The sequence below is a fragment of the Antrostomus carolinensis genome, unplaced genomic scaffold (assembly GCF_000700745.2).
Source record: "Antrostomus carolinensis isolate BGI_N321 unplaced genomic scaffold, ASM70074v2 scaffold51259, whole genome shotgun sequence".
In the NCBI taxonomy this organism is placed as follows: domain Eukaryota; kingdom Metazoa; phylum Chordata; class Aves; order Caprimulgiformes; family Caprimulgidae; genus Antrostomus; species Antrostomus carolinensis.
Window position 1 is genome coordinate 1,714 of NW_010340390.1, and position 12,265 is coordinate 13,978.

A 12,265-nucleotide genomic window follows, 5' to 3' on the forward strand; every position below is an offset into this window, starting at 1 on the left:
ACTCATTTGCATATTTTATTACTGTTATCATTATCACTACTATTTTAATATAGTATTATTTTAAGTTTTCTTTTATTTCAATAATGAAATTGTTCTTATCTCACCCTACAAGTCTCCTTACCCTTACCCTCCAATTCTCTCCCCTATCCCTTGGGGGTGGGGGTGAGCAAGGGGCTGTGTTTGGCTGCCAGCCCAGTGCAACCACCACACCTTTAAAGACATCACACTGGGTGTTAAGACCAAAAGCATGCTCTTTGCCAGGAGAGGTTTGCAAAAGGACACATACAGCCAGGCACCATGCCACGGAAGCCACTAATAGTAGATTCTTATGTCTGTACAAAGTCACTGCATCCAAATGACAAAAATGGGAATGTTCATGAGCTCTGACAGGTTCTGTGTAACTGCAACAAGGGAGAGCAGAAAAAGAGCTTGAGGAACTGCTAGCAAAATGTGTAACAGAACCATAGAATCATAGAATGGTTAGGGTTGGGTTGGAAGGGACCTTAAAGCTCATCCAGTTCCAACCCCCCTGCCAGCAGCAGGGACACCTTCCACTAGACCAGGTTGCTCAAAGCCTCATCCAACCTGGCCTCCAACACTTCCAGGGAGGAGCAGCCACAGCTTCTCTGGACAACCTGGGACACTGTCTCACCACCCTCACACCAAACAATTTCTTCCTCACATCTCAGCTCCATCTCCCCTCTGCCACTTTCAAGCCATCACCCCTTGTTCTGTCACTCCCTGCCCTTGGCCAAAGTCCCTCCCCACCTTCCTGGAGCCCCTTCAGGTACTGGGAGGCCACTAGAAGGTCTCCCTGGAGCCTTCTCTTCTCCAGGCTGAAGAGCCCCAACTCTCTCAGCCTGTCCTCACAGCAGAGCTGCTCCAGCCCTCGCATCATCCTGGTGGCCTCCTCTGCACTGGCTCCAGTGGGTCCATGTCCTTGTGCTGTTGGTGGCCCCAGCACTGGAGGCAGCACTGCAGGTGGGGTGTCAGGAGAGCGGAGCAGAGGGGCAGAATCCCCTCCCTCCACCTGCTGCCCACGCTGCTCTGGGTGCAGCCCAGGATATCTGGGATATCCCAGGAATCTGGGAGGAATGTGAAGGTGACAAAGTTTGCTGGTGCTGTGTCATCACTGAGGATAAGAAAAGGAGCAAAGAAGGAAATGTGCAGAGCCCTTCTTGTCTCAGTTTTCTGTTGTGACTGGTACTCCAGGAGTGAAACAACTTTGCCATGAGGTGGGGACAGTGCTGTCCTGCAGCAAACTGGAGTAAAGGAGAGCAGCATTAGGGTGAGATCTTACGAGGAAATGAGCACATGGATCATTGAAAAGAGAAATTTTAACATTTCATTTACCAAGCTGTCTTTCAAGAGAACCAGTACCTTCCTGTATGCTCAGACTTCTAGAATATTGGGTGGTAAAAAGATTTTCTTTTTTTTTTAAAAGCTTTTAGGCTGCAGACTGTAATTTTTCAAAGCTGCTTTGCTCCACAGCTTCTGCTTATTTCAGTTGAGTCAGTGAATAAATTCGCATTAGCTGCAAATAGTCCTGCTGTGCAGTTAGGACAGGAGGAGAGGGAAGGTAAAGCTGACAAAAGATCTGCAAATTTATTCATTTACTGACTCTGGATGCTTTTTGTTTACTTTCTTCTGTTCTTCAGGTACAGGAAAGACCTCAACCTTGGTCAAGTATGCGGAGAAGTTTGCTGATCTGAATTTCCTTTATGTGACATTTAACAAAGCTGTTGCAGCGAGGGGGAAAAGGGTCTTCCCCAGAAACGTTACGTGCAGGACTTTCCATTCTTTAGCATTTGGAAGTGTTGGCAAAGAGTGAGTGGCAATTACAGAATCCCAGGATTACCTTGATTGGAAAAGACCTGTAAGATTGTTGAGTCCAACCATGAACCCAACACTGACAAGTCCCCTATGACTAACCCATGTCCCTCAGCACTATGTCTACACGACTCTTCAATCCCTCCAGGGATGGGGACTCCACCACTGCCCTGGGCAACCCCCTCCAATGCCTCAGAACCCTTTCAGCAAAGAAATTCTTCCTCACATCCAATCTTCCTTCATTGAAGGCCAGTGTAGCAGGAAAAAGACATGTCAGGAAAGGAAGGTCTGGTTTTGAAGTAAGCCTCCAGGATCTGAGAAAGCAAAAATCCTGGGGAAAATTGTGTTTTTTTTTCACCTGCTTCAAGCCAGACTGTGATTTATGGTTTCCAAATTCTTTCAGATTGGATGGATCAGTGACTTTAGCATCCATGTGATCCTAGGGAAACAGACTCATTGCTCCACCCTGACATAGACTGTGCTGACATAAGCCCCATTGTTATTCTGGGGGCTGTTCATCCTCCCTGTGTTTATAGCCAAAGAACACTTCACAGGGAGATAGAAAGTAACTGAGAATGGCTTTTTCCCATTTCCCATTTCCACTTCAGTAGTACAACCACACTAAATGCTGCTTTTCTTCAGCAGAGGAGGGGTTTTCTTAACCTGAGTTGTTCTAATGATACAGTTTCTGACCAATTATGTTGGCCCATCTAAACTACAGGCAGAAGGGAAAATGAGCCACAACCTGGAAGAAAAGGAGAATCATAGAATTATAGAATGGTTTGGATTGGAAGGGACCTGAAAGCTCATCCAGTCCCAACCCCCCTGCCATCAGCAGGGACACCTTCCACTAGACCAGGTTACTCAAAGCCTCATCCAACCTGGAATCCTCTTACCTGGCTCTGAAAACAATCTGTAATTGTTGGGGTGAATGATGGGAATATCTCTCTGGCTCAACTTTTCAAATATAAAATGAACAAGTTTGTGCTTCCACTAAGAATATAGTGAGGAGAAATATATGCAGATTTTACAGCTATTCCATTAGTAGGTCAAAGTGGGTGTATAAAACTAGAGTTTCTGCAAATATTAGTGTGCAAGAGAAGCAAAAATGAGCTTGCTTTTCCAGTAGGCTTTTCATGTGTGTTTCAACATGTTTCTCTTTATTTTCTGGCATCTGTGACACAGCTATAAAGAAAAAGGCAAGCTGAACTTTTCCAAGATGTCCGTTTACTCCATCAGTTTCCTTCTCCAATACCGTGAAGGACAATCTCTGTTTATAAGAGGGAAAACAGTCTCGCAGACCCTTGAAAACTTTTTTGCCTCTTCAGATAAAGAGATCTCTGCAGAGCACACTCCTGTTTGGTTCAGAGATACTCACGGTGAGAGAAGACTTGTCAGTCCATCAGAAAAGGAAGTAAGTATTGGAGATGAAGCAGGACTTGGGCTGCCAGGTTTAGAAGGGGCTGTAGTTAACCCACATTGCTCATAGTTTGTGGATATTTATGTTTCAGCTGTAAGAACTGACTGTTAAAATAGTTTTTGGTGACAAATCCAAAGGAACTGGGGCCTCTTTGTTCTCCCTGTTTGCACAGCTGGTTTCTAGAGAGATTATCACTGTCTCTGTTCAGTGCATGTTTCTTCCCTGCAATGAGAAGAGAGAAGGGATTGCAAAAATTTATATCACTGCCTGAACAATGTCATGGTAAAGACAATAAACATTTTTGTAGTCATTTTGATACACAGAACCAAACCAAAATTTCTTATTTAGAGTTCAGACATCTTAGCAAAGCTTCAAGGGTAGCACTGACATCTCTAACAACATCAACTGGAGTTGTGGAGAAAATTAACCTTTCTGCTCTGCATTGATCACATCTGATCAGATCCCGTCCAGCCAGCAGAAATCCAATTTGCAGTCATTATTATTCAGGGAATGAATTGACAGCCTCAAAATATTAAATACATTTAAGCAACTTGCAAGCTGTCCAGAGAAACCAAAATAAACACAAAGTCAGTGTTAGTCTGTCAAAGCTAGAGAGTATTTTATTACACTGTCCTAAAAGCTGAGCCAAATAAATGTTCTTTTTAGGGGCTACATTTGGAAAACACTGTGTTGAGGAAAACTAGTTAACTGGTGGTGACACAGAAGAGAAGTAGGAGGAGAAAGATCTTTCAAGATCTGCTGTGCCTGGACTGTTTTTCTGCTCAAAGTGATCTATCCAGACCCTTCTGTTTTCTCTTTCTAGATCAATGTTGCAGAGGCAAAAGAGATATGGTACAACATGAAGAAGCTGGATGGAGACGTGGAGAAGAAATACAAAATGACTTCTGATGGTAAGAGAGTACAGGTGTAAAATGCCTTCAGATAAAGAGCTGTAGTAGAAAACTAAAGGGATTCAAACTTCTCACTTCTGGCTGTGCACCAGGAATCATAGAATCCCAGACTGGTTTGGGTTGGAAGGGACCTTAAAGCTCACCCAGTCCCAACCCCCCTGCCAGCAGCAGGGACACCTTCCACTAGACCAGGTTGCTCAAAGCCTCATCCAGCCTGGCCACAAACACTTCCAGGGAGGAGCAGCCACAGCTTCTCTGGGCAACCTGTTCCAGTGTCCGACCACCCTCACAGTGAAGAACTTCTTCCTAATATCTCATCTAAACCTCCCCTCTTTCAGCTTAAACCCATTTCCCCTTGTTTTGTCATTAACTGCCCTTATGAAAAGTCCTTCCCCAGCTTTCTTGTAGCCCCTTCAGGTACTGGGAGGCCGCTATAAGATCTCCCCGGAGCCTTCTCTTCTCCAGGCTGAACAGCCCCAACTCTCTCAGCCTGTCCTCACAGCAGAGCTGCTCCAGCCCTCGCATCATCCTGGTGGCCTCCTCTGGACTTGTTCCAGCTGCTCCAGGTCTCTCTTGTGTTGGGGGCTCCAGAACTGGACACAGTACTCCAGGTGGGGCCTTACGAGAGCGGAGCAGAGGGGCAGAATCACCTCCCTCCACCTGCTGCCCACGCTGCTCTGGGTGCAGCCCAGGACACGGTTATTGGCCTCTGTGCTGCCAGCGCACGTTGCCGCCTCATGTTCAGCTTCTCATTCACCAGCACCCCAAGTCCTTCTCTTCAGAGCTGGTCTCAAATGAGCTCAACTAGTATAAAATTCCTGTTCTCCTGCCACTAGCTCACCAGGGAGCTCAAAACAGACCTGAAGGCTGGAAGTTTGTTCATTTTTGGCCTCAGAAAATGGTGGAACTATTCAAATGTGTGTGATTGGCAGCAAAATTGTCGAAATAACGGGTGAGACTGTGGGGGAATGAGTGTTAACAGCGAGTGTTTGTTCCTTTCTGCTGCTGGCACGTCCTCTCCTCTTGCTTCTTAGCATGATAGTACCAGAGGTAACTTGTACTGGGGAAAACCTTCTCCCTTGTCATTTTCTTTGTGCATTAAGAGTTTTGGAATCATCAGCGTATCTGCCTTCCTCCAGTGCAATCAGGTTGGTTTGGGTTTGTTGTTTGGGTTTCTGGAAGCAATAGAGATTTTTGTAACCCCATGCAAATTCCAAGCAAGGAGTAGGGCCAGAAACAATTATTTCTTTTAAAAAAAGGACTTGTTTTAAAGATCATGGTGTTTTATAATGAAAAAATCACCTTCTCACTGACATGCCTTGTTCTTTCTCTCAGGGTATTTGAAACTTTGGCAGCTCAGCAAGCCTCAGCTCTCAGGATATGATGCCATTTTTGTAGATGAAGCACAGGACTGCACTCCAGGTGAGTGGTGACAGGAGACAGAGCTGCAGACCTTCCTAAGCACTTTATAGAGAGGATGTTCATGTGCTCAGGGGTGTGTGAGAAGTAGCACAATTTACAAAAAAATTCTGCACTTCAGCTGTAATTTTATAACTGACCCATTGCTTGGTCACAGATCCTTGCAAATTCAGTAAGGCAGCTTGTAAGCAGGCTACAAAAGTACATGTGCATCAGCTTGAGAGGTTGTTTTCAATTGCTTTGGGCATCCAGACCAGCCATCCAGATCTTTTTTTTGCTATTGTTTTGCTGATAACAGGATAAAAATCAGAATACCAGCACAGCTGAGGACATGGATTATTACAAGAGTGGTGAGACATTAAATGATTTAGCTAGCAGAACAGCAGAGCTGCTCCATCCCACCCCAGCAATGGGTGCAAGTCTTGCCCATTTTGTGCATCATCCCTGGGATTCTTGAGTCATGTAGCAGAAAGCTGCTGAATTTCTTTGCTGGGGATGTGGGGAGCAGCTCTTTTGTGTCAAAACAAGTTGAATTGGTTCTGCAAAGGGATGTAAGTAGACCAAACTGTGTGCTGAGGAGCAAAAGAAGTGTGGGACAGAAGAAGGCCTGGACTTTTCAGCAGGTATTAAATCAGCTCAAAAGCTTCATCAGACCCTCTCCCACCTGTGCTCGCTGGAGACCTGGTCTTCTGGTTGTTTGGCTCTGCTTTTGCAGCTGCACACAACACAAGCAGTTGCTTTGCCAGCATCACTGAGCCTTGAGAAGGCTTGGTGGAACTGGGGTGAGTCAGTGTGCACATGTGTGGTGTGTCCAGGTCACTGGGGATGGATGATGGATTTGTGCTGGGCTCACAAGTGTGAGTTTAAGATGTTGTGCAACTCCAGTTCAGGAAAAAATACCATCAGACTAAAACAGTGGGAGGATGTTTGTAGAGCTCCCATTTGTCAGCTGTGCATTTCTCTTTGCTTCTTCCCCAACATGTTGTCTCTTACAGCTGTGTTGACCCTTTCTTAAATGCCACGAGTCATCAGGCAAGAGATATTGTACAGTTCCCTCTTGATTTATGAGCAAGCTCCCCCTTAATGTTCCCATGTTTTCCTGCAGCCATCATGGATATTGTGCAGTCACAGACATGTGGCATAATCCTCGTAGGAGACCCTCACCAGAAGATTTATACCTTCCGAGGGGCTGTCAATACCCTCTACTCAGTGCCTCACACCCATGTCTACTACCTCACCCAGGTAAGATGAGGGTTTTCTGCTGTCCTTCCTTGGACAGATCCCTAACACAGTGGAAATTGTTTCACATCCTTTTTCAAAGTTCTAACAACCAGACTTCTTGAGTTTGTCACCGTGGAGTGTTTGCATTGCCTGGATTAGTGGTGTCCTTTGCTTCTTCACTCTCTGCACTGCAGAGCTTCTTTGTGCCTCTTAGTGGAGTGATCCCATCACTAAGGAAGCCATGTGGCTTGAAAAATGGGTACTGGGGTAGAGTATATGGGTTATTTCAAGGAGATCCCCTCTTTTCTGTGTTAGTTCTCAGCTCCAGCTCAGTGGGGAGGGGCAGATATCATCCTTGCTCCTATTGCCAGTCTGTTACAACAGTGGGTCCCATTCAGAGAGATGAAGAAGTTAGGAGCAAGGAGATTAATTTTGTTCTGGCAGTGACCTCCTTGAAATAAAACCACATTGATTAAGGAGGACATGTTTGCTGGCTTTTTCTTTGGTGTGAGGGTGATGAGACACTGGCCCAGGTTGTCCAGAGAAGCTGCGGCTGCTCCTCCCTGGAAGTGTTGAAGGCCAGGTTGGATGAGGCTTTGAGCAACCTGGTCTAGTGGAAGGTGTCCCTGCTGATGGCAGGGGGGTTGGAACTGGATGAGCTTTAAGGTCCCTTCCAACCCAAACCATTCTATGATTCAATGATCAACAGGTTGGGAAACCATAAGGAGCAACCTCCCGCCCTGCTCTGCTGCTCCAGTCTGTCACCTCTCCAGGAACCCAGCAAAGTGAGGGACCTGGCTGCTTTCCCACCACCTCCAGCCCCTGCCCTGCTGCAGGACAGATGTGCCATGTCACATTGACTTACTGGGGTAGAGTTTTGGCAGTGACAGCTTTTGGAGTGGAGAGGCTGGAAACCATGTTTTGCCCTGTGTGATAGTCCCATCTCACAGCACAGTTCCTATCACCTTGAGTGTAAGAGTGACCAGGTTTTCTAGCAATAGGTTTCTCTCTCCAACTCCCTGAAAGGAGGGTGGAGAGAGGTGGGGGTGGGTCTGTTCAACCAAGACCCAAGGGACAGGACAAGAGGAAATGGGCTCAAGTTGTGGCCAGGGCAGTTGAGATGGGATGTGAGGAAGAATTTCTTTGCTGAAAGGGTTCTGAGGCATTGGAAGGGGTTGCCCAGGGCAGTGGTGGAGTCCCCATCCCTGGAGGGATTGAAGAGTCGTGTAGACACAGTGCTGAGGGACATGGGTTAGTCATAGGGGACTGGTCAGTGTTGGGTTCATGATTGGACTCCATGAGCTTAAAGGTCTTTTCCAACCAAAACAATTCTGGGATTCTGTTAATAGTTTGAGTGCTTTTCCTCAGAGAAACACTGTCCAGAAGCTTGGTGGGAATTGTATAGTTCCATAGATAGTAATACTTTTGTAGGTTCTAACAAGTTCCTCTTCTTTTCCTGCTGTTTCCTTCATTTTTCCACATAGAGTTTCAGATTTGGTCCTGAAATAGCTTACGTTGGAGCAACCATTCTTGATGTCTGCAAGAGGATTAGGAATAAGACATTAGTGGGTGGAAACCAAAAGGGTAAGTCATGTTGGTGCATCTCTTGGCTCAGTCATCTCCATTCAGTGACTGGGAGTTACAGAGCTACTGCATAATAAACAAAGTGTCTCAGGATGAATCCTGATTTATGAAGATCTTTGGGTTTAGATACCAACTTTCTAACTGTCCTGGCTAACTGGGAATGTCTTCATGCAGGTGATGTGAGAGGTGGCATGGAGGGGAAGATAACAATCTTATCACGAAGCAATTTTAACGTGTTTGAAGACGCTGTGAAAATTACTGGAAGAGAGAGACCGATTAAAATACACGTGATTGGGGTAAGGGGAAATTGCCCATGTGTCTTTCATGTCCCAACCTCAAGTCCCCAAGGCTGTTAGCACTTGTAGCAGTGACACCTATGTGTGACTTGAAATAGGTGTGGCTGATCTGCTGTCTGTAGCACCCAGGTTTAAAACTAATATTCCAGGAGAAAGCAGAAATCTGTTACAGCTGGGGAAGAGTTATTTGGAGCAGCTGTTCTCAGATCTGTGCAGGTGAGGCTCCCTTTTTAGGCTCATCTGTCCCTTTTTTCACCAGGCTCAGATGAGACAACAGCAGCTTTGGTTTGCTGGCTGGGGCTGGGGCAGAGTAATATAGAATCACAGACTGGTTTGGGTTGGAAGGGACCTTAAAGATCATCCAGTTCCAACCCCTCTGCCATCAGCAGGGACACCTTCCACTAGACCAGGTTGCTCAAAGCCTCATCCAGCCTGGCCTTCAACACTTCCAGGGAGGAGCAACCACAGCTTCTCTGCCCAACCTGGGACACTGGCTCACCACCCTCACACCAAACAATTTCTTCCTCACGTCTCAGCTCCATCTCCCCTCTGCCACTTTCAAGCCATCACCCCTCGTCCTTTCACTCCCTACCCTTGTCCAAAGTCCCTCCCTGGCCTTCCTGGAGTCCCTTCAGGTACTGGGAGGCCACTAGAAGGTCTCCCTGGAGCCTTCTCTTCTCCAGGCTGAAGAGCCCCAACTCTCTCAGCCTGTCCTCACAGCAGAACTGCTCCAGCCCTCGCATCATCCTCATGGCCTCCTCTGAACCTGTTCTAACAGGCTCATGTCTTTCTTGTGTTGGGGGCTCCAGAATGGGACTCAATATGTGTCTGTAACAAGTCACTGCAAGTATTTGCATTAGATGGAGCGCTGCTCGCTGCCTTTGCCTGCTGGCAGTGGCACAATATTCCTGCATTAGGGGAATAAAAATCAGTAATTGCAGGCTGAGTGCAAAAAGTAATGAAAGACACATGGCTGTGCCCTGAGAGAATAAACATTTTTCAAGTTCTCTTGAGAGATGAAGACAATGGTTGAAGCTGCAGGTGACCTTTGGGCTTGTAGATGCCACAGAGGGCTGTCCTGTCCTCATTCCTAATTTCCAGACCTATGACGGTCTGTTCCTCATCTCAATACACCCAGGAAAGCCAGGGCAGGTTGGTTCACCAGCATTGTTGATAAGGGAAATGAGGATTTTCAGCAATGTTGAGTGTTAACTCCTTGAGGGAGCAACAGTTCTGAGGTTTACACTGAATTTTCCTTTGCCAAAAAAGCACCCATGTGTCTGAAGAAGGAGAACCTACGTGTGTGTGCACACCTGCAGAACTTCACCTGCTTGAATTGCAGGGAGGTTTTAATAAGGCTCCACATTTCAAAAGCCTCAGAGAAATCATTAATCTTCAAACTCTGAATCATCAATACCTTTGATTTAATCTGAGATCTTGTTCCACACCCAGAAACTTAGAAGCACAAAGAGAATGAATGGTTGTCCTAGTGCTGAATATATTTGAGGAAGAGCCAAGTCTTTTGAATTTTAGGCTGATATTTTAAGTTCATAATCATTTTTTCACCAGAAATCTGCCTATTATAGTGGAATGAGTGTTTGAACTGGCCACCCAGTACCAAAAATCCTCATTTCTTTGCAGTTTGGAATGTCTAAATTTGGACTTATGGAACAAAACAAAACAAATTTGAAAACAAGAGGGGAAAAAATACTTTCTGAAAGTAAAAATTGCCAAAACAAAGCCTTGGTTTCAGTTTGCAGCAAAACTGAAACATTTACAGTCAGTTTAACAAGTTTATCTTCATTGGAGTGGCCCATCACTTCAGAAAGGAGGATGCAGTTGTGCCTGGTGCTGGCTTTCCCATGAACCAGCGTGGAGTCAATAAGCCAGCAGCATTTATGACACAACAGACTTTTAAAGCTCATTTTAACAAAGCAATACGTAGCTATTAAAAGCTAAAATACCCCAAACCAACCTTTTTTTTTTTATTGTTAGCAAAAGAGAAAACCATAGAAATGTTTTTTTCTTTGAACAGGCTTTGAATATAAATATATTCAATATAAATATTCTGCCATAACTCTTGTTCTAATGCCAATCAGACAGTGTTCTGTTCTCTTCTCTCTGTCTGTCTGTCTGCAGATCAGGCTGGATTGTGGCCTTTTCAGCTGCCTTTGCTTGTGCTACAGCTCCAAGAATTTCAGGAAACCAGCTCTGCATCTTCATCACATTTCCTTTATTCCTTCCATTTTAACATCAATAACCACTGGGCTCTGTTAGTTTATCTAGAAATTCTAGACAGCAGCTTTACTCCTGTATTTTAAGATAAATTATTGTTTGTTTTAGGGGCTTCACCGTTTTGGCCTGAGCAAAATTTATGATATTTGGAAACTCAGTCGACCTGCAGATGAAAGGGAAAAAGGTGAGTACATAGAATCATAGAATGGTTTGGGTTGGAAGGGACCTTAAAGATCATCCAGTTCCAACCCCCCTGCCATCAGCAGGGACACCTTCCACTAGACCAGGTTGCTCAAAGCCTCATCCAGCCTGGCCTTGAACACTTCCAAGGAGGAGCAGCCACAACTTCCTTGGGCAACATCTTCACCCTTCTCTCTGTTTGGGATCCTCCCTACAGCAGCACAGTTTTTTTAATATTTCTTTTCATTTTTTGCTGTGGTGATGGAAAGCACCACGCTTCTTGGGTCTTTTATTTGATATTTCCTCATGCAGTTATCTGTTAAAAACTGACTTCTCAATAGTAGTGTCATAGGCTGTGCTATTTCAGCTGCTTCAGTGGCTGGTGTTAATCTCAGAAATGCCAAAATTGTGGGACCTGTGTCATGCAGCTCTCCCCAGCTTTCCTCTGTGATCCCTTCTCTTGAGTGCAAGAACCCAGTAAACTCATAGATTGGGATTTTTTTTCCCTATGTTTTCACATTTGACTTCATTTTTCATTTGTTTTAGGCTTTTCCTGTTTTCTTTTGTTTTGTTTTTAAACCTGGTGTATTGAATCCTCTATCACATGCTTTCTTTTCACTGGTGGATATCATTTAGGAAATTAATCATTCATTTATAAAATCTCCCTCTGCCTTGGCAGCACTGGGCAAATATTGTTATATACGGGGCACAGAGACAAACAAAGGATTTCCTGAACTGCCACGAGTGATTCATTATATGGGTGGTGTTGCTGGTTTTTTGGAAGGTGAACTACTAGGAAAACTCCTTGCCATCTGGAGAAAAATAAAGAATAATGCAGGTTGGAATGGCCCTGGGGCTGTCTCTGCCCTGAGCCCGTACTCCAGCCACTCTGGAGTCACCTCAGTGTCTTTTCAGACTCCTCAGAGTCTTTTCTCTTTCATTCCAAATATCTCTGGGGATGAAGGATGTGCAAACTTTCTAGGATACATGATCTAGAAATGAGTGAGCTGAGTGAATGTTTGCCAGATGCTCTTTCCTGAGCTCCATAAACTTCTGTACCCTTCATAGAACACCAGCACTGTATCTCCCTTCTACAGGGGGATCTGGCCAGGCTGGATCCATGGGATAGGACCAATTTTCTGAGGTTCAACAAGGCCAAGTGCCAGGTC

The 12,265-nt window shown here is 45.3% G+C and overlaps 1 protein-coding gene across 1 annotated transcript in view; it reads left to right on the forward strand.

The window, feature by feature from the left end:
* FBH1 (F-box DNA helicase 1) overlaps positions 1-11,100 on the forward strand; it is a gene marked incomplete at both ends in the record, with an annotated part of 12,110 nt that extends 1,010 nt beyond the window's left edge. The window contains 8 exons of the mRNA XM_010176118.1: positions 1,659-1,827; positions 3,016-3,244; positions 4,074-4,161; positions 5,497-5,583; positions 6,686-6,822; positions 8,286-8,385; positions 8,560-8,681; positions 11,025-11,100. Coding sequence (XP_010174420.1) covers positions 1,659-1,827; positions 3,016-3,244; positions 4,074-4,161; positions 5,497-5,583; positions 6,686-6,822; positions 8,286-8,385; positions 8,560-8,681; positions 11,025-11,100 — 1,008 coding nt within the window. The remainder of the gene's footprint in view (positions 1-1,658; positions 1,828-3,015; positions 3,245-4,073; positions 4,162-5,496; positions 5,584-6,685; positions 6,823-8,285; positions 8,386-8,559; positions 8,682-11,024) is intronic.
* Between the last annotated feature and the right edge of the window lie 1,165 nt (positions 11,101-12,265).